We start from the raw sequence: 22395 nt of genomic DNA, 5'->3' as shown, positions 1-22395 counted from the left end.
TTGCCGGGTTCGCCGTTGTATAATCCGTCCAGTCCGGAGCTCTTGTTGTGGCTTCGTAACAAATTGTTTTCCGTGTAGGGTTGTCAGCCCTACCCAACCCCCAACCTGGAGGAACAGTTGGTACAATTTGTCCCGGTTTTAGACGCGGGAGACTTGCCTTCATCCTTCTCTCGTCTCTTACATACTAATATTATTAATTTAATTTGAGCTCTTATCGGTATGGAGAGTATTTTGAGGCCTATTGAGACAGCTTCATGATATTTTTCAGATTTTTCGGTTAGGTGATTTCTGACAATGGGTTCGTTAAAGAAATCATCACTTTCGACCCCCACACCTCGCATTTGCAGGAAATGTCAAAACTAAGACTGGCTTCGAAAAGTACTCATCGAGGGATTGTCAACATGACACACCTCCCTTTCGCATGTATGAAGACCCCCCTCCCTTGAAGTCTAAGGAAAAAGATGTAACTTACTGTATGTGTGGGCATTCACAGTTCCCAGCTTCTCATCAAATTTCGTGTCAATAGATATAGCCGTTTCTGCGAAAAGTGCGTGTGACAGACAAACAGACAGACAGGAAAACATACATTGAACCGATTTTAATAAGATTTTGTCTTACAAACAAAATCTTTTGTTTTACAAACAAAATCTTAGAAGGAAACTAAAAAGGACCTTATGTGGTTCAAACCAATTCACTGCGGCAACCCTGCTTTCGGGAAAACTATTTCCAACATTTTCATGAGCAATGTTATCTTCATCTTAACTGCGTTCACTGTCACTTAATGAACATGCAGCTTACTCGAGTGACAGTGAGGAAAAATATCCATTAACTAAATTGGGTACTGTCGCCCTATATTAAAAGTGTAATGAGTAACACTTCGTTCTTCAAGTTGAGTGCTATCCGACGCTTTATTATCCACTAGTCCTTACGGTTGCCTGTGATATGTATTCAATATTTCAAATAAGGCTGCACATGGTATAAGGGAATATTGCATTGTGAAGAGTGATTTAGATAAAGTTATGATTTGGCCCTTCATTATTGAATTCCACAGTACCAGCTGGAGAGTGATTAAGGTCATATATGAGCTTTATTGTAAGCCGAACATGTATTCAGGCATATCCTGCAATTCTGCCTTAATTGATGGATTGAGAGTATCAATTATTGTCAGAATACTAGTTTGCAACGTGCATTTATGAAGACAGGAAGCTATCACAAGGAGAGGTATTGAATTTAGGATCAGGTGATAAATTGGTTATTTAATTAATGATAAACTTACCTTCGGATCGGGTTTCGCTTTCGTTGTAAATCGATGAACACGCCACACTTTACTGAACATAGCACCGTAAGCTAACGTGAATCCGGTTGAAAGAAGCCACGCTCTTGCTTGGCATATCTGGGGAATTAAAAGGAAAGACAATGAGCGATGGAATTCGAATTTTCCTAAAGAAATGTCCTCTGAATTTGGTAGTTATATAATATAAATTTAGCGCCGTAATCTAAAATGTATTCCCACTTTTTTATGTATTCATTCTTTCTCATTTATCTGCCCCAGTAATCAACATCAACACTTACCTGAGGGTATGTATCTGGGCTTATAAAACGTCCGTCTATTCCCAAAAGGATAACAGATGCCAAGCACGTAATAACTCCAATCAACATAATCGTATTGCATACAGGATGAGATGATTGGATTACTCTGTAATTAAAAAACACAAGAAAAGAAAAATAAGACCAATTGGGAAGGAATAATAAAGCAAGTCGGAAGCAAAATGCTTCGTATATGAAAGGTTTTGGTGTATTGCTTATATAAGCACATTTTAGTGGGCATTCGTCCCATTTCTACCTAACTCATAATGTTTATGAATTTAGTTTGTCAGATCATTCAATTTAGTATGACAATGACATTCAAAGTCTCAGAATGCACTAAATTTGCACAAAAGTGACAACTTTGACCAATTATAACTCAGTAAGGGTGCAACTTCCACCCTTTATTAATGCAACTTGATAATTCTAGGATGAACTTAAAAGATGTTCCAAGGTCATTTTCTAAAAAATATACCAATGATGATATTACCATAGTCATACTTTTATTAACTTTATTTAAACAGGAATCGATATGGAGAGTATTTCGAGGCTTAGGTACCATATGCAAGGGTTAACAAAATTTGTTTAAATATTTGGATTGAGTTGCTTCTGAGAACGGGTCCTTCAAGTAACTGACCCTTTTCCGACTCCCGTACTCTTCCCTTTTGCAACCAATGACAAAACTAATATCGATTTTGGAAAGCACTAATTGAAACCTTTCATTTGATAAGCTACACGATTATATTCCAGAAGAAAATTTTACATCACCCTTTTTCGTGTATGGGGATCCCCATTAAATTCAACGTGGAACTATGCTACTTCCTGCATTAAATGAGTTTCACAGGTCTCACCTTTTTACTAAATTTCAAATCAATAGGAATAACTGCTTCTGAGATAGCTAATGTGACAGATAGACGGACGGACTTGTGAGGAGTGGCCAGATCTCCCATCAGGCTCGGCCCCAGTAAGCGGATTGGGGAATACCTATTCATGTGTAAATAGGTCTTCATGCACTTTTCTTTTCTGACTGTGCATGGGCTAGTGTTTGCTAATCTCTGGTGCGCTGACCAAAATGACTATTGAAAAATAGCCAGAACATAATACCACATGGAAGCCGTGAGAAGGAGTATCGGCGGCTTTGGGGAGTGAACAAGCGGGTTATCGGTTGTCGATATCCCTCGACCGCAGTGCCTCGGCGGTGGACAACTTGGCCACCTTGGCATATAATGTTACAAGTGATTGGGATCTGGAAGTGTTCAAGCGAAGTACGACCTTACCGAAAACACCAATAACAAGACCAAGCAAAGATGAACTGAAAGCAGATCGTTGGGCAACAAAAACCGTGACAACACCCACCGCATATGTTCAAGATCCGCGACAGCAGGAGGTGCTCCAGAAATAAGGAAGGGATCCATTCAAAAGAAGCTCGTCGTGAGATCACCGCCCATGCCAAACATAAAAAAAAGATAAAACGTAGACAAGGTCAATGAACGCCAAATGTGAAGGACTATTTAAAAGTAGTAGTGCGGTTAGGACTGATGGAGGGCAGAGCCCTCATCCAGAGAAATCACTCTTCACATAGCTTGGTGCAAAAATAGTTGAGCTGTCTGAGTTCATCAAGGGCAAGCACAACGTGCACCAAGCCATAAAAATATCATGAGAGCTATTAGAGTGCTCCACAACAAATCGCAGCAGGAGGAAGGAAATTCCAAGGACAAGCCGACACCTGGTGTCCTAACGGTGTCATAGGCAACTCAAGTGACACCTAATCGATGTGGATCATCTGGGAAATCAACAGGCGCCTAAGAGGGAAACCAAACAAATAGTTCTGAAAAACGAAACTAAAAGCACCCAAGAAACAAAGCAGGTCCCCCAAGTGCGAGCTCCGGTAATCGAATCGATAAAATCCAAGGGGAATGAAAACTTTGGATGGACAAAGGTAGTTAATAAAAAAGAAAACGTGCGAATAAGCCCACAAGCAATTGTGATCTCCAGGAAGGGAAATTTGTCCTACGCAGAGATACTGAAAAGGGTCAAAGCTGACCCCGACCTAACAGATCTAGGCGGAAATGGCAGCAAGATTCGAAGGACTCAGAAGGGAGACCTCATGTTTGACCTAAAAAAACACCTTGGCAAAAACTGATGACTTCCGAACTCAAGTTAAGGACTCACTTGGGGAGAATGTCACAGTACGGATCCAAAAACATGAGGTCAACATGCAGTGCAAGGATCTCGATGAAGTGAAATCCAAAGAAGAAATTTGCAACTGCCTTGATGGAACAGTTCAAGTTGGAGAAACTTGCCGAGAAGTCCATTGTGAGTTTGCGGAAAGCCTGTGGCAATACTCAAATGGCCACATAGCGATTACCAGTGGCCGCAGCGCAAAAATTGTTGGCGGCCGGGAAGGTTCGAAATGGATGGGTTGTTTGCCGCCTGAGAGAGCAGATTTCTTTAAAGAAATGCCCCGCATTGATCGGTCCGATCGATGCTGAAGGTGTGGGGAGAAAGGCCATATTGCCAAAGAGTAAAATAGGCACCCCAAATGTTTATTGTGCGAAGAATGGGAGGACGAGATTACCGCCATATTGACAGAAGTGCTAAATGCCTAGAATTTAGGAAGACGCTGTCCTCAATGAAAAAATGAGGTTTATTCAAATAAACATCAATTATTGCAGGGTCGCTCAGGATTTACTTGAACAGACCACGTTCGAATCGGAAATGGAAATTGCCATCATAAGTGAACCGTATAGAAACCGTCATGGTGGCATATGGGTCACAGATTCGACTGGTGGAGCGGCGTTGTGGGCTTGCGGTCGTCAGGCCATACAATGTACAGCAAGTCAAGCAGCCAGTGGCTTTGTGTGGACAAAAATAAGTGGTGTATATGTATACAGCTGCTACGCCCCACCAAGTCTGACACTGTCTGATTTCGAGCAAATGGTTAAAAGTCTTGTTCTCGACGCAAGTGGTCGTAGTCCAAGGGTGATTGCTGGTGACTCCAATGCTTGTACCCGTGAGTGAGGTAGCAGAAAGACAAGTGCAAGGGGCCGTAGTGTATGAGACGCTTTTGCACAGTTAGATATAATTCTGGCCGGCGAAGGTTATGTAAACACCTTTCGGAAAGGGGGTCTGCTTGAATCGTAGACTTAACTTTTGTCAGCCCTACACTGTCACGTGGTATGTCCTGGTGCAAGGACTACACCTATAGCGATCACCAGGCAATCTTTTTTGGGCTATGGGTGAAGTCACCGGACAGAAGACCATGATGCCCGAGAGTGAGAAAAATGTCAGGCTGGTCCGCAAAAGCTCTGGAAGAGCACACTTTCATAGAGGTGTAGCACCTCAGCTGCCCGTGTGGCTCTGTCGACTCCGCGAACAAATAGCGCTAAGAAAATGCTTCAAATGTCTACAGTTCGGGCACACAGCAAAAATTTCACTAGCCTACATGACCGACCTGGCCTATGTCGAAAGTGCGAAGGAGTAGGACATTTTGTCAAAGATTGCAAAGAAAAGAAGAAGAACTGTCTCCTTTGTTCAAGCTCGGATAGTAACGACTGTGCTCATGCACAGGGAGTATCAAGGGTCCGGTATTTAAGAAGTCGCTATATGTAATACGGAAATGAAGTTCATGCAACTTTAACCATTGCTAAGCGGTAAAGGACTTGCTTAGTAAGAACATATATGAAGGGAAGATCGACGTTACAATTGTTTACGAACAATATAAGGACCTGCAACTCAGCGTAGGGACAAGCGATAAGAGTGGAAAAGTTGCAATTTGGACTTATAAAAATTGTTCTATAGAGGGAATAAATAGGAATGCGGAAAACTGACTTACTCGAGCTGGGATAGTGAAGATATATAGCTATAGTTGCTACGCTGCGCCAGGCCGTACGTGAAATGAGTACAAATCGCTGATCGGAAGATTGGTGCGAGATGCAGAATCGCATAATCCGAAAATCATAGCGGGAGATTTCAATGCCTGCTGAAGAATTAGGCGGCCGCGAAATAAATACAAGACGATGCCTACTTCTTGAAGCTTTCTCGTGCTTGAACATAATTTTGGCAAACACCAGAGGATAAAACACATTCCGAAGAGAAGAAATGGGTTCTATAATAGTCACAACAATCGTCAGTGATAACCTAGCTAAGGATTTCCAGTGGCATGTTATTGAGCGTTACACGCATAGCGGCCATCAAGCGATTGTCTTTTAAATAGGGCGCACCATTAGACCAAAGCAATCTAGAATTTAAGACATAAGATGGACCTCCGAAAAGCTCGATGAAAAAACATTTTCGGAGGTATTACAGCAAGATAAAAATTTGTCAGGGAATGCAGAGGCTGCGACTACACATATACTGAAAGGAATGCAGGCGACTTGTGGCGCTTCCATCCCGCGACGAACAGGATCCTTGAAGCGAAGACAAGCAGAATGCTGAAACCAATGAATATCGCAAAGTATGCTTAAACGCGAGAAGGAGATATCAACGCCGTAGAAACAGGCTAGCATATGAGGAGCTACACCAACTATACAAAGTTGCCAGAAACAAACTCCAAACCGCTATCGTAAAGAGTAAAACCATGCAGCTCTTCAGGGAAGTTGACTCTGCCACTTAGGGCGGCGCATATATGAAAGTTATGACTTCAATCAAGGGAAAGCATTACCCACCGATTACACGTCCCAAGCAGCTGCATGACATAATTAACGTTATATGCCCGCAGAATATTAACGACAATTTTCCGAGCGTTCAATTTAACCACGTATTGGTATTGGATGAGGTCAAGAACATAAGAGTCAACAAGGCTTCCGCCTTAAACAGCACACCGAACATAGCTATTAAACTGGCAGTAAGGACAGTACCAAAAAGATTCGCACAAGTATTTACTGCGTGCTTGAAAGAAGGTACTTTCCCTGGATAGTGAAGGAAACTACAATTTATACTCATCCCGAAGCCACTAGGCGAACCTTCGTCATATAGGCTAATATGCCTTCTAAATACCATCGGCAAACATTTCAAGCGAGGAATCTATAATCGATTGCATCCAATCGCTGAAAAGGAAGGCAGTCAAATTTGATGAGAAATCTAGCGAAATCGGCTATTAAAGGAAACAAATGATGTGCGATGGTAATCCTCGAAAGAAATCATTAAGGCACTTGCCATGCTGGGAGCCACGACGTGAATGAGGGGCCCTTAAAAGGAGCATGCCTCAGTTAGCCTACCGAGAAAAACAGAGCCTGGAAATTGCGGCGAGATCCGGGCTCGTAGTTTTAACCAACGGATCCACGCCAACGTTTCGGTGCCCAGGCTGTGAAAGAAGCATTTCTGACATTACTTTCGTGTCGGAATCTCTGGCACCATCGGTGGACGAGCGCCGAGTTCTAGAAGATTTCTCGGCAAATGATTACCAGAACATCGACATCGAACGACGACAGCGGGTGAGGCTTCCATGTCCCGGAGTGGCCCCAGCCGTGACAAGCCTGGTGGACGGTAGAAATTCCCGACGTACCGAAGTAATGTCATAATCTCTGTCCTTTAGCACAACGTTTACACAACCGCGAGGAGGCATGCGTCATAAAGGCTGAGTGCTGATCAGCAAAAAGAAGACTTCGCAGTGCGATAAATAAAAACAAAGCTCGCGGCTGGAAGAACCTAGTCAACGCGGTAAATGAGGACTCGTGGGGACTTGGCTATAAACATGTTGCCCGGAAAATCGGGTCTCTGCGAAACCCTCCATACTAAATACTGATCAGATGAAGAAGCAGCTCTCACCATGAAAAACCATAAGGCGCCAGGTCCTAACGGTATCTCAACTGAAGTTTACAAACTGGTGCTCCAACGGTTAGCCTTGCTACTCGGGACGTGCAACGCTTGCATAGAGGAGAGTATTCTTCCTTGTCGCTGGAAGGAAGCGAGATTCGCCTTAATCAGCGAAGCAAAAGAGACGGGGAGCTGCAGGGAATTTATCCCCAAAGAGGTCCGGGTTCAGAGCAGGGAGATCCACGGTGGATGCTGTTATGGAGGTTGCAGATGCAGTTTAGTACTCCTCATAACGCATGATGTCAGAAATGCCTTCAATTCTATAAGAAGGCAGATATGTTAGGCACTTTCGAAAGCTCATTCGCGTGCCGAGCTATCTCTTGGATTATCTTAAAGACGGTTTCCTGCTCTATCAGAAGTTAGAGAGCTAGAGGATGATGGAGATCACGTCGGGAATAGTATAGGAAACGCTGGGGTCGGACCTTTGGAACGCTTCTTACAATAGTCTGCTAAGACTCGACATGCCAGAAAAGTCGCGCCTGGTCAGTTAAAAAGATGACATGGTAGCACTTCTTACCGGAGGCCCAGTTGAGCAAAAGCAAAGCAGACTTGGCATATTGATACGCTGAATAAGCGGATGGATGGTTGTTCAAGGTTTCAGCCTTGCGCTGGCAAAATCCGAAATAGTCAAATTGACCAGGAAGAGAATCCCCCCGCAACATCGATCGGGAAATTGACTATACAGTCAATAACCTTTATTGTGGAATATAATGTATAACGAAGTCCTAAAGTGGCGCCTCCTGGTGTTGTCACCTCCATTAGTTTCGCAGATGACATCGTAGGAAGCCACGTTAACGACTGTGAAGTATACGCCAACGAAGCAATATGGCAGATAAAGTCGTGGTTGGAAAATGCTGGACTATCATTCGCAGAGCACAACACAGAATTAGTACTGATCACTAAGCGCAGGAAGAATACAATACCTCTATGAAGATATAAGTCGGAAGCCAAATTATACTTCCCCAGCCTGCCCTCAATATCTTGGGAATTGAAACTCTAAGGATTTACGAAACTGGTGAACCTAACGCGGCTCGACGACAGTCGATACGGGATCTATCAGTGGTAGAGTGGCAGAAACGGTGGAACGAGAGCAAAAGAGGACACTAGACTCATAGGTTGACGTCAACCGTCGAAAGCTAAATGGAAGCATAGTGACCTAGACCATGGTGCTTATTGAGGATACCTTCACCGATTTGGTCATGATGATTCTCCTCATGACCCATTTGTTAAAATATGATGGAGGACGCGGAGCAGGTAATCTTCCACTGCTCAAGCTTTCCATCATATAGAATGGAAATGGAAGCGATAGCGAATATCCACTTATCAGTAGAAAACATTGAGGTATGGAAAGCGGTGGAACAAACAATTAAGAATATCCTTAGAATACAACGCTAGGAGGAGCTTAGAAGGAAGACGGAGAGAGAAAAAGTCACCATCATGAATAACAGTTAAATACCGATCCAGCCCCGCGCCGTATAATAATACCATATGGCAGTCCTACGGGAAGAGTGGATCGAGGAAAAGGTGGTTTTGGTGGGTAAGAGTCCCATATAACCGTACGGCAGTAGTTAGAGGTAGATTTTGGAGCTTTCCACCTACCATAAAAAAGGCAGGCAGACATTGAATCGATTCTATTGAGATTTTCTTTACACAAAACCTTAAAAACGAGTAGAAGTGTATTACAAGCACGCCCTTAGTAGACGAAATTGGTTGTCAAAAACAGACAGTTCAAAAAAATTTTATTTGATGAATTTTGAAGGATTCAAGATGGGAGTTGAGAGTAATTGGAATTATTTGCGAATAAGTAAAATATTCAGAAAACTCAGAAAAGTGGAACAGATTCTTTCTCAAAATAGAACAGAGAAATGTTTTTAAAAAGACATTTAGAATCGATGTTTAGAGAAGCTTGTTAGCATGTACCTATCCATACATTAGTGGGTGTTTCTAACCCTTCTCAGAGTTCAATTCAAATCTCAGATATGATTTAAGTCTGAAAAGCTAATCAATTTTCCAAGAACTCCACCTAACATGCTACGTTTCACAATTAATGTTTTTCGGGTCCTTCACAAAAACATTTTCCTTGTTACAGATTCCATTATGTCGAATACCTAATTTCTTTAATTAACATAGCCGCCCCCAAGGCAGAGGTTTTCCAATGACTAATCAATAGGACGGGAAAAAATCGACACGTTGATGAGCAACAAGTAGATACCACCCCGAGTTAATTTACTTTAATGGCCGAACATGAAATTCGTGGAATAAGATAGACATGGATCGACGAACAAACTTAATTTTCCAAGCTTGAAAACTTACAGCACAATTAGGAAGAATTCCCGAATGGGAATGTAGTGATTGCTTCGATTTTGGAGGAAAACAGGCGTGAATTTTCTTTATAGCATTTCGACTGAATGCCTGAAAAAAGTGCGTACATTTCACGCATCAAGTAACAGGAACATCAAGTAAATGAATTAAATGGAAATTTTATTATCTCGTTTTTCTGAAATTGTTACGTTAAGGTTGCAGGAACGTTCTTGGAGAAGGCAGAGTGTGAGCAAAAAAATAAAATTTGCCCTCAAAATGTTCCGGAGCTAAACACATTAATTTATTATTGCAAATCTGTTCATAAAAATGGTTAGGAGGCATCTTAATCTTAAACTCACTTGAGTAAACAGTTGAATATGGGTAGGTTGAAAAGTTTTAAAAATAAAAATGAAAGAAAGTGAATTATTATTATATTATATATTATTATTTTTCTTTTTATGGAATAAAATCTCCTCAACTTCAATGCACTCTGTAATAATTTTCATGAAACTCTGCAAAATAGTGTTCCACAGCTGCAATAGCTCCTTCATTTGGTGAAAAGTGCTTTCCACGTAAAAATTGTTTGATTTTTCTGGACAGGTAATAGTCGCGACCACATTTAAACTATTATATAAAACCCATCGACGCTTAGGTGGAAACAAGGAGCAGTTTCCTTCAAAACTTTCACCACTTTCTTCTGTTGATTATAAACTTTCCAAATCGGAAAATTTTAGCAGCACAATATTCGGTTTTTCTCATCGTAAAAAGTAAGATAGAAATACTTTTTTTTGTCAGACGGGCACGCCGCACACTGTCTTACTTGCTGGTGTGTCCAGCGCGCCACCCATTGTACGGCGTAGTCAGGACCGTGAAGCGGGTGTCGACCATTACTCTACCACAGCACTCGGCCCTCAGTCAAAACCAAGGGGTTTCGGCGAGAGAACCCGTAAGTACTATTAACAAAAACGTCCGCTCAGAGCGTTTGAGTAAAGTCGTGTTGCTATAAAGTAAATCCAATACCAATTTCCTCTTGTTTTATTAAAAATTATTTATCAATTGGCGAATACGCATATTTCGGCGACTACTTAGGTTTGGATAAGGAATGAAATCCAAATTGTTCTATTTATACTTACTCTCCCTGGGGAGTCATTAAAATCTCATTTACCCTCTCTTCCTGGTCATTTGTCTGGATGGAATGGATATTATAATTTTGGCCATGAGTTTTAGAGCTAGGAGAAACCGTGGCCTTGATCCCCGTTGCGAAGTACCTCCTTCTGTGTTTTGTAAATTTCTATACCTTTGGCCACGTCTGATTTCCTCATATCGTTTATGCAGTTCATCAACCTTAGGTTCTCCCTTGAAACTCCGTGTTTATTTAGGAGGATATGCTTCGCTAGCTATGATCTGAAAGCCGATGCACCATTTTCTTCCGCCAATTCTGCTTCCTTTAAGTGTTGCCTAAAACGCATTTCCACGTTCCTTCTGGTTTGTGCAATGTATACCCCAGACTTGGCCATTTGGTCGACCCCAAAAGAGGTTTGAGCTGCTTGTTTCTGCTCCTGAAGACGACGTCCAAACCATGTTTCACCCGTCTTTTCTTCTGAATTCCAAAGCTATTCTCCGTTTGGACTGTTGATCTGAAGTCAGCTTGGTGAGAGCTTATCGTTGGACCGTCCTCTTTCTTTTACTAACCAAGCTGTTGATGGTATGGTCGGAGTAACCCTTCAGTCTCGCAACCTCAAAAATATGCTTCGTCTCCTGACTCACAACCTCCGAGAAAACGGGAAAAGTTAGCATCCGGTGAATCAGGTAGTTGCGTTGGTTAGCGTGGTTCGAAGTACTGGGAATAACTCGTTTGGTGTCCATGGGTGTTTGGAAGATTTCCAGATCTACTTTCTTTTGCTTCCTCTTCAACAGCAGGTTCAAAAAAGACAATTGGTCTTTCTTTTCCAACTCCAGGGTGAACTCAATACAGGACTGCAGGAGCGTTCTTTCCACATAATTTTTCATGATAGCAGCGCAGATATCGTCTCCAAAATCTTGGGATCCGATCCGGCGAAATTAACTTTGCTTCCAGGTTGGTCATGAATATTTCGCTGATGAACGGGAAAAGGGGACTCCTCATTGGGACTTCTTTTAGCTGCTTGTGGCCGGCACGCGGACGTTAAAACGAACGCATTGCTCCCGGTTCCTTCCAGTGCCGTCAGCCTGCTGGAAGTATGGTCTCAGTCTGTTCAAGGAAACTGACTTGGGATGTCCAGACTGAGCCAATGCTCCACGCGCTCGAGGATCTTATAGGAGCTGTCGTATGACGGCTGCAGCTACTTCTGGGTGATATCAGCCCTCACCAGAGCGTGGGCTCAGATTAGGAGCTCCATAGAGGTGTTAACCGTTAACTGCGCATGATGAGTTGGTGGAGGCGGTTTTAATTTCACAGCGGCCTCTCTCAGCAGGCGCAAAATTTCGGTCTCTCCAAGTCGTAGATTCTCTCCATATACCAGATTAGCAAGGTTGGCAACAAACTCTTCGAAGGTAGAAGAGAAGAGGGCAGAATGAAAAGCAGGACCTACGACCAGATTGGATCATCGCGCGTCATGATAGCTGCCTTCAGCGTAGGATGCCTTTCCTACATCTCATTGGACTGCGGACATCTCATCTCATTGGACTGCGGTTTTCCGCTGGCGTTTGAATCCTTGGCGTTTTCCGAGCTCCGAAAAGAGGGCAGATTCGAACTACATTCTCTCGTCTGTGATTATTATGACAGAATACATGACTGCGTTGTAATGTGTTCAGATGTATTGCCTCAGGCCAACCCATAAATCTATCGATAATCGTGAGGCAATACTTGTGCGATGCGAGAGCCGGAAAGGGTCTACAATGTCGGGATAAGTGATGGTACTCATTTGTCCTTCCTGGAATGCTTATTGACCATACACTTCTGGCGTGCGATGCATTCTCTGTCCCAAAAATGCACGCCCATATTCATGGACGGCCAGAAGCAAATACTTGCCAGGTCGTGGTCTGAATGCCGTGTGCGCAGGATCGTGCACCGCGCCATACAGTTCCTCACCATAAACAGCCGGAAGGTAGAATATAATAATAAAGATTTAGGCCACTTTTCGGAAATATCGCAGGTAATAATGGAAATATGAACTTGTATTTGGAGTCCGAAAACAGACTAGGAAGAAGAGCTGGCAAGAAGACGGGACGCTTTGCCAGGCTTTTACCGTAAATTGAAAATTAGAATATTTTGTTTGAAAATTAAGGGAGACCGTCAGTCACTTTTGAAATTTTTGAGTATTTGGCTCAAAGGAGGGGTCCGTGGACAACAAATGTGGAAGAAAGTTCTTCCCAATTGGCGTGGTCTGACATGAACTGGATGCGAACTTAGGACTCCCTCACATCTCAAATAAAATAATTTCGCTTCGACCTAATTTGTGTCTGAATATAAAGGCGGATTTCACTTGGATATAATTCCCACTTATGTTATATTTGCGATTATACATTTTCGGTCACGCTGCTCCCAGGGTAGAGGCAGCGTCTCATGAGTTGGCATTACACTGGACGAATCGTTAGTCATATTTTTTAAAAATTATAAGTTTATGAGACCCATGATCAAGGTAACCGGCATGTCAGGAAATGCCAAGAGTTTATCGTCTAGCAGCTGCTGGTTGGTGGTTTCAAACGCTTGGATAGCTTCTGAAAAGGTTTTAGGACGAGACTGGGAGGCATCGATTAAGGCTTTGTGGTCAGCTATGGAGAGCCTTGTTAGATCTTTAACCCCTATTAGGCAGCGAAAAGTTCGCGATCGCTTGCACCTTGTCTGGAGGAGAGAGGGGAGGGGGTTATATGCCGTCATGAATGATGGAATGACCTAAAATTTTCACCTGTTGCTTGAGAAATCTGAATTATTCAATATTGAAAACTAGGCCACTATCAAGGAGGCATTAAAAATGCACTCTAGATATGCCAAATATTATGACTCGGTGGAAGAGGCGTCGTAATGCAAATCGCTGGATTTACGCCGCATTGGATAGGCCAAGAGTTATCCGCGTGAAGAGTCCGAAAGGTGTGGCAGCAATTCGCCTTTGGAATATATTGAGGAGCTGCAGGGCTTTGGTGGTAAGCCTTGGCGAGATCCCAGGGAGAGAAAACATGGCAGTTTGCTAAGTAATGTGCAAAGTCTTCGATGAGTGGAATGGGACATCAGTCCGGAATAGTCTTATCATTCAGGCGTCTATAATCTCCATAAGTTCGCCATTGCCCGTTAGGTTTGGAATGGAGATAGTGATGATCAACAACGCGACCTTGCGCGATATTTTTGCGATCATGGATCGCGCGGATGTCCGGATAGCTGAGTGGTTAGAGCGCAAGGCTGTCGTACGGAGGGTCACGGTTCAAATCTCACTGGTGGCAGTGGGATTTGTTTCGTGATTTGTCGTCGGATACCAGTCGACTCAGCTGTGAATGAGTACCTGAGTCAAATCAGGGTAATAATCTCGGGCGAGCGCAATGCTGACCACATTGCCTCCTAGTGTACCGTTACGGTCTTAAATGAAGTGCTCTAATACACTTCAAGGCCCTGATCCAACATGGATTGTTGCGCCAACGATTATTATTATTATTATGGATCGCGCGTGCACCATTTGAATTTTATCAGCATTTACGCCAACACCGCTAAGGCCCATACTCGTATGGCCTGCGTGCCGCCCAACAATTGTTGAAGCCCCAAGGACTTCAGGAGCCACCTTATCCCCACTTGCAAGGTGCCATCGCCAGTGTTGCTGTCTACCTTCCCAAAAGGCACCTGATGAACTAGTCTTTGAGGTGCGCACAGGAGCACTCACTCGGAACATTGACGATGAGCACAACCGACTCTCTCTCCGGGCTAACAGGGCGTGGTTCTGTTTAGTGGTGTTCATCGTAACGGGCGCCAACGCGAACTGGGCCTCTAACTGGAGGAATCACGCCTCCGGATTTCGTCACCCTTACCGACACCGCAGTCAGTGGGGAGGGAGAGAAGAGAAATTCCCGTGACATGCTTACGTCAGTACAGCATTTATTTATCAAACAATTAAACAAATTTGAGCGGAACCCTGCAGCGGAACAAGACTTCCTACAGGCGTTGACCCCTACCCTCGAGAGGACAAGCTTGAAGACAGGCTGCAACAAGAAAGGAAATTCCAGAAGGCTGGCAAGAAAATAGGTGATGTCGACTCTTGTGGACTATTTTTATAATTAATATGTTTTTAAGGTTTTGTCCAAATCAAATTATTTTTAAAATTGGTTCATTGTCCATCTCCCGGTCATACGTACTTTCCTCAGAAACCGTTATACCTATTGACATGAGATTTGGTGGAAAGGTGAACTGTGAACGCCGACGCATGCATTGAGCAAGATGAGTTTAAGGGGGGTACCCATATATGCAAAAGGGAGTGCAACGTTTTTTGTCACCAAATATATGTAGGCATGTGGGGTACTACTACCACTGTGTGTTGCAATGTCGCGATTTGCTGATTTGCTTATCTGCATGAAACCTGGGGCTATAATTTCAGCGAACCGTTAACGATGGCGTGGTTGACGTGTTATATCCCATTTAGGAGTGATAGAAAACCAAACCATCTTCTTCTGTAGTATATTCATATAACCTCAGGTTAATTCGATCGCTTAGCGGCTTTCAGTTACCTACTGGAGTAATGAAATTGCAATCGAGTGTTGCAATGCAGAAATGAAATGTGGAAAAATTTTTACTTTTTATTTCGAAAGTGCAATAAAAAGCGTGAAAAACCACCATTTTAGGCTGCCATTTACTGCATTCAAAGTTTTCCATACAACCGACTCTTTTCCATTACGAAAGTAGCTGCTGGCATTCAGGTATTTTAGATACATATTTTATTCGCCGTACAAAGGCACTTTTTGTTAGAACTCCTCGAAAGTGATCCTTTCTGATATAACTTTTATTGTACTCTCCTTTTCGTACATCATCATTCACAAATCCAACAAATGTATGCATTTGAATGCAACTTGAATACCTTCCCATTTTCGACTGTTTCATAACTTAATGGAGCTTTCACACTCAATGCTTTTTGTACATTTATTAGGTCTGAAATTATACCTACGAAATTTTCAGTTACTCAGTTCATATCCTCAAGTCTGATGGTTGCATTATTCATGAATATCCTTTTAATTTAGTGAAAGAACAAAGTCAAGGTAGAATCAACTCTCTTAAGTCTAGCCATGGAGGATTCATTGATTGCCTTTGAGAATATAATCTTTTGTTTTAAAAACAAGATTCATATCATGCAGCTACCCCAAGCTCCTATTGTCTATGATTCTTTAGGAATCTATCTTCCAAGAATGCATCTTTTATCGAAGAATTATCTATGCTTTCATTACGTTGAGAGAGACCTTTAAGCGAGTTTATCACGCTATTATAGAAGGATTAGTTAACATCCCAGATTCGAATTTTATGGAAAGTGGTGGGGATTGAAATACATATTATACAAAAGGTGGTCCCCATTCCCAAATTATATTTTCTTCATGTAAATGAATATGCATAATTCTCCTATGCATAGGCTCGATCAATTGATTCTTTCAGTAACGTCACGCATTTTGATGTTTCCTTGACTCATGAATGGCTTATCTTTAAAAATCAAGTCAAGGCAAAGCCATTGGGAAGAATGCGCAGAAGTCAGCCATCGAAGGGTACCAGGGATGAGTAAGTTAACAAGAACCCTTGTCATTCAACATTACCAATATTTTCCATTCAGCAAAAATGAAAAGCAATCTTCTCATTCTTGATCCTTTCCCCATCACACTTTTTTGCTTTTCCCAAGATATGTATGTTTTTATCTCCAGCCGAGCTGCCACCATTTCTCCCTTGACAATTTTGTCATCTTATTCGCACGAAAAAAGGAAATGGAGGTGTTTATATTCGAAGCATTTACTGACGTTTTCTTCTTGCCACAATACTGTATAGTTACTGGTGGAAAGAACAGTGAATGAGGTAAGAAAATGACTTTATTTTAGGGTAAGTAAGAGGAAAAGTCTTTCTGATTGGATGCTTTTCAATTTCCAGTTCTTGTCGAGCGGGCGACAAACGAGGTACATTCAACATTTTTTGTGAGATTAACATCAGAGCGTTGAATGTTGAAACTTAATTTTCTCATAAGAATTTTCAATTTTCATATGTGTACTTTCACATGTGCTTATGAGCGGTACTTGCAGCTTATTTATTCCTCTTTAAATTTTCCTTTCTTCGCTCTATTCACATCATCTTAAGATGATTGCTGTTGAAGTATTTTTAGCACATTCCACACAACAAATGTAATTTTCAGTTTGCAAATTGTTCTGAGGAAACTTTAGGGGGAAGTTGGCACAAAAGTTTGCTAAAAAGGATATTATAGTTGTAAACTGTGGGTGCAAGTAGTCAGGGAGTAATTTACCTATAAAAATTGTGGTAAAAGCTTTTGCATTACATAAAGAGGGTGCTGCTCCCATAAATGTTTGCAATTTAAATATTCTAAATTTTGTCTAGCCAAATTGACGTGTGCGGTGGTGGTAATGGTTGAGCGTCAGCCTCTCAATCTCGATAACCGGGGTTCGAATCCCGCTCGCCTTGAATGTTTGTGTTCGTATTCGTGCTGCTGTAGGCTTACCACTTGAAACCTGATATTGTGTGAATGCACTATACTCCACAAAAGGAGTGAAGAGGAAAAAAAATGTACATTTACCAATACAATAAGTCCTTCTCATTTCCCCATAAGAGCACGGAACCGCTACAAAGTATCACGTCGTGGGGTGGGCTGTAGTCTCTCCTTTCGCCCATGGACTGCAATCGTAACCGCTCCTTTCTCACCTCCTATCTATCTCAAACTACACTGAATCCATCTAGTATGCAAATGAAGTCCAGCTCTCCTGGTACAATTTTCCCCAATCAGACTTTCCGGTGCTTCAATCTTTCCCAGTGTTTCCTTTGGACTCTTCCTTTGAAAATCTAGGACAATAGAAGAAGATATTTTCTGGCGGAATACCGTCGTAGCTGAGAGCTAGGTGATCTGTCCAGCTTAAACCTATACAGGTATTTACGGTATTAGCCACGTCCTGCGAAAAATTGCTTGTGATCACAATTTATCTGCCCATCCCTTCTCTGCATCCACACCTTGATGCTGAACATCAGTCTATGGGCTCATCGGCCCATTTCCACCCGTTTCCATCGTTGTTGCCGCCTGCTCAATTATGCCTAAGTTTCAGCATTTCTCACGTGATGATCAAAGGAAAAACCGAACCCATACGCGTCATTTTATGTATGTCGTTCAGCATCATTTCGGTTATCGCTTAAGACGCTTTGCCTGACATGGGTCCAAGGCCACAGCACAATTTTATGGCGACCCTCCTACATACCACACTCATCCTTTGCAGCTCCCCAAACTGGCGCTCCGTAGAGCAGTATGCAGCTAACCAGCAACCTATAAGCAACCTACGTGGCCCCGGAATTTGATAACCTTTTTAAGGTTTTGTGTGAAACAAAACCTTATTAGAATCGATTCGATGTCTGTCTGTCCGTCTGTCTGTCTGTCTGTCTGTCTGTCTGTCTGTCTGTCTGTCTGTCTGTCTGTCTGTCACACCCGATTTATTCGGAAACGGCTGAACCGATTGTCACGAAAATTGGTAGGAGTATGTAATCTGCCGTTCCCTTTACATGCAGCAACTGACGCCATTTTGTCTTAAGTTTAAGGGGGGGCTCCCCATACATGTGAAAGGAAGGTGCAAAATTTTTTTTCATAAAATGTGGCCATGTGGGGTATCAAATGAAAGGTCTCAATTAGTACTTTTCGAAAGTGGTTCAATATTTGATATTGGGTGAAACATAGGGGAGTGAGGGCTCAAAATATGACCCCCAAAAAGTGTAACAGGTCTCGTTCTCAGAACCTATCCAACGGAAAAATCTGAAAAAAATCTCAATAGTGCATCTCCACGAAATCTAGGCCTCAAAATATATCCGGTTCCGATATCTGCGCAAATAAAGTTAATAATAGTATATTTCCACATTTTAGAAATTTACCCGGCAACCCCCCTTATATTCATCCCAGAAGTATAAAATTTGGCATGCGTATAATAAAGAACATAGTGCACAAGCTAGTCAAGTTTGAAGAAAATCTAACTATTATTGACAAAGTTATAGGGGGTAAAACTTTACCATTTTTTGTGAATTTCGGGCACTCTTCATGCATGACTGCATGACGTCATCATCACATATCAATTCGTCAATACCACAACCAAATGAGTTCTTATGAATGGGGTCCCAAAGAATTATTTGGTTTTAGTTTTTTAGTCATTTGTATATGAATATCAACTGTGTATGTAGGTATATAGTATATGCGTGCTAATGAACTTTGTGGGTAGTGCCTGTTCAGATAGATATAAGAAGTAAATCGGAAATATGGGTACGATCAATTTATATACGTGCATATATGTGTACGGTATTCGGAAATAGGCAGTTTGTTTGTTTAGGGTGAGCGTAATATCTATGGCTGTAATATGTACGTATGTCTCGTAGTTTGGAAAAATATGAAGCAATATGTTGGGTTTGTAGCTATATACGGATAGAAAAATGTGCGTTGAAATTTCTTACATAAGATGAACACAAAACCTTTATACCCGAAGCGCGAGCTTCCGGTATTCCGACTTGTTTTTATTCCAGTTACGTATTGCCCTCAGGTGTAGGAGGAATAAGCTTAACCTACGCTTAAGACTACTTAAAGCAGAGAAGTGTCGTTAGAGGCGGAGCAGTCTATCAGACCCGAGGAAAGCTTAAACAAGTCGAGAAACTTGATGCTGAACGCTTCAAATATGAAAGGTTTTGTGTATTTCTTTTATAAAAACATTTGAAGGGACGTTTGTCCTATTATTATGTGAGAGTATCCACTTCCGCGTGATACTGATATTCAAAGTCTTGAATTTGCACAGAAGTGAAAAATTTGACCTATTATAAATTTGTTAATAATAGTGCGATTTCCACCAAACTTGGTAGGATCATGTTCCACGTTATTTTGCTGCAAAATTTAATGATTCTAGTATGAACTTAAGGGAGGCTAGTGGAATTAATTACTAAAAATTATAGTAATTCACTATTAATAACTTTATTTGAACAGATATCGATACAAAGAGTATTTTGGAGCTTAGGCACCATAGTGGCACCCACTTGCTTTTTCTTCAGATTTTTGGGTTGCGTAGTTTCCGAGAATGGGTCCGTGAAAGGAATGATCACGTTCGAGCCCCCACACTCCCCACCTTTCCAACAAATATCAAAACCATGACCGACTTCGAAAAGTACTAACCGAAACCTTTCATTTGATATCCCACATGACTACAATATATTCGGTGAAAAACAAATTACAAATTCTGGAAAAAGCCACGGTGCTGGGTTATGCTGACAACTTACCGCTGGTTGTTGTCGCAAAACGTCTCGAAGGAGCTCAGTTATACTCAGGCGAAACCAGAAAGCTCTGGTCCTACACTTCCGGCGGAAAAACGGAAGCCGTACTCATAACGAATGATGCCGATGATGCCGAATGTGGGAGGCCAGGGTATACCTCTAGATTGCTTACAGCCAGGGTGTTTAACTCAATTACGCTCTACGTGTCCCCAGTTTTAAGAAACGCGTTGAATTACAGGAGAATAGCCCTGAGGGTATGCTCTGCTTTCTGAACTGTCTCAGATGATGCCGCGTTGGTGATCTCGGGAATTATACCGATTGACATCTTCACAGATGAGATGGCGAACAAATACAATGCGAAGCCAATTTCTCCCTTATCGCAGACGAAGAACCCTGAGAAGGAGAGATCCGAAAATAAATGGCAAGAGCGGTGGAAACGGGATTTACAGGCTGATCCCTGTCATCAAGGAGTGGTTCAAGAGACGACACGGTGAAATTAATTATAATCGATAAAGATTAATTATAGATAGAGGAATCTAGAGGAGTCTCAAGGAGTGGCGCTAGTACCAGAAGATCTAAATGGTAGCGCGTCAAGAGAATTAGGATACGGTGAACTCTATGATAACCAAAACAAACTGCGAAAGGCAGAGGAGAAGAGAAAAACGCGGTTACGCACGCCACGTAGAGAAGAAAGGTGACAAAGCCAGAGTGAGCTAACTCTGCCCCGTGATGTAATACCTTATGATGGTTTCACGGGGCAAAGGTGGATGGTTTTAGTGGATAAAAATCCCACCCGCTTGCGTATCCAGGCCAGTGTCTTTTGAAGATTTCCACTTTCCCAAAAAACAAAGACAAACAGACAGTAAACCGATTTTAATGGGGGGATTCAGAAAGCGGAGACGGAGAGAGGGATAATCCACACAAGGCAAGTTTTTCTTAAACAGGCACAATCACAGTTACGGGAAGGTGGTCAGATCACGAAGCAGTACTCGAGGGTACTTCACACGAGAGAATTGAAAAAAGCCAAGAGGGTTGGATGGAGTCAAAATCCCTCGGAGCGAAGTATAAAGCCTGACAATTTTGCTGCTCGATTGATGATTTCAAGGCAATGGATGTCGAAGCGGAACTTATTGTCGAAAGTGACTCCGAGGTCATGAGTGGAGTTTTAGTGTGATAAGGAATGTCCTTTAAGAGAATAGTAGAGGGAAATGGGAGACGATTTAAGCGCTCAACCATTAGGAGAGCAGCAACGAACCTGAGTGCCTTGGTTAAATTGAAGGGAAATACAGGCGACGATATAGCGGAAAACAGCTTAAGGTAGTTGACATGGAGCAAACAGGGAGCAGTGGTAAAGTCGACCAGGTTGGAAGCAGTGGAGCTACACTTAACAAACCCATGTTGCATTTTCACTACGTGGTGGCCAAAGTAGGTGAACAACCAATTACTGGCGTACCTTTCCAAGATTTTGGAACAGGAGTCGAGGAGCGAAATTGGACGGTAATTCTCGGGAAAAGTACAATCGTCACTTCTGTGAATGGGGATGAAGAGAGCCTCTTTTCGGAGGCCAGAAGAATCATTCTCTGGAGGGTTTGTTGAAAATAAGGGATATGGGAAAGGAGATGGATTGACCAGTTTTCAAAGACGTTCGAAAGACCGCCGAAGCCAGGACCGACATTGACAAGTTTGCCAATGAGGTACTCAACAAGGAGAAGAGTAAGGAGGGGAATGGTAGGCGATGCGGGGCAGGCTACATACACTGGTGGGCGGGAAGAGGAGGAAGCAGAGGGAATACGGACTTGAGGGAAAGTAGCGACAGAGTAAATTACAAGACAGTTGGGGGGAGTTAGCTGAGTAGCCCGAGAATTTAATGGATAGAGGCGATATCTAGGCAGTTGCGAATGTTGGACCAGAAAGGTTTGAGGTTTCTATTCTTCAGTGAGCCTTAAACACTGGCCAAATATTTCTTTCTGGACTGACATATTAAGAACTTGATGAGCAAAAAACAAAGTCAGCATAGATTCTAGAAGACAGGAACTTCTTCCTCGAGGTGTGTTTCGGACAAAGTTTTTATGGACTTCAGTGGTGAACCAGACAGGGTAAGAGTGCAAGCATTTAGGAAAGGAGGGGACGTAACAGGGAAGAAGATCAGAAAAAAATGGTACAGAAGGTGCTGAGTACTTGGTCACACATTAAAGGAGAGAGGAGGGGAACCCATTTGATGGTCGCCAGGGCTGAGTTTTGATCTAGGAAGTTCA

At 42.4% G+C, this 22395-nt stretch overlaps 1 protein-coding gene across 5 annotated transcripts in view; it reads right to left on the bottom strand.

Annotated features, from left to right (window-relative positions):
• LOC119651982 (gamma-aminobutyric acid type B receptor subunit 1) overlaps nt 1-22395 on the bottom strand; it is a 768875-nt gene that overhangs the window by 94602 nt on the left and 651878 nt on the right. For all 5 annotated transcript variants that reach the window (XM_038055893.1, XM_038055894.1, XM_038055896.1 and 2 more), the window contains exons 10-11: nt 1573-1696; nt 1277-1393 (exon numbers count right to left, since the gene is read on the bottom strand). In XM_038055893.1, coding sequence (XP_037911821.1) covers nt 1277-1393; nt 1573-1696 — 241 coding nt within the window. The remainder of the gene's footprint in view (nt 1-1276; nt 1394-1572; nt 1697-22395) is intronic.

The sequence above is a fragment of the Hermetia illucens genome, chromosome 3 (genome assembly GCF_905115235.1).
Source record: "Hermetia illucens chromosome 3, iHerIll2.2.curated.20191125, whole genome shotgun sequence".
NCBI lineage: Eukaryota > Metazoa > Arthropoda > Insecta > Diptera > Stratiomyidae > Hermetia > Hermetia illucens.
This window is presented reverse-complemented; position numbering and strand designations above follow the sequence as displayed.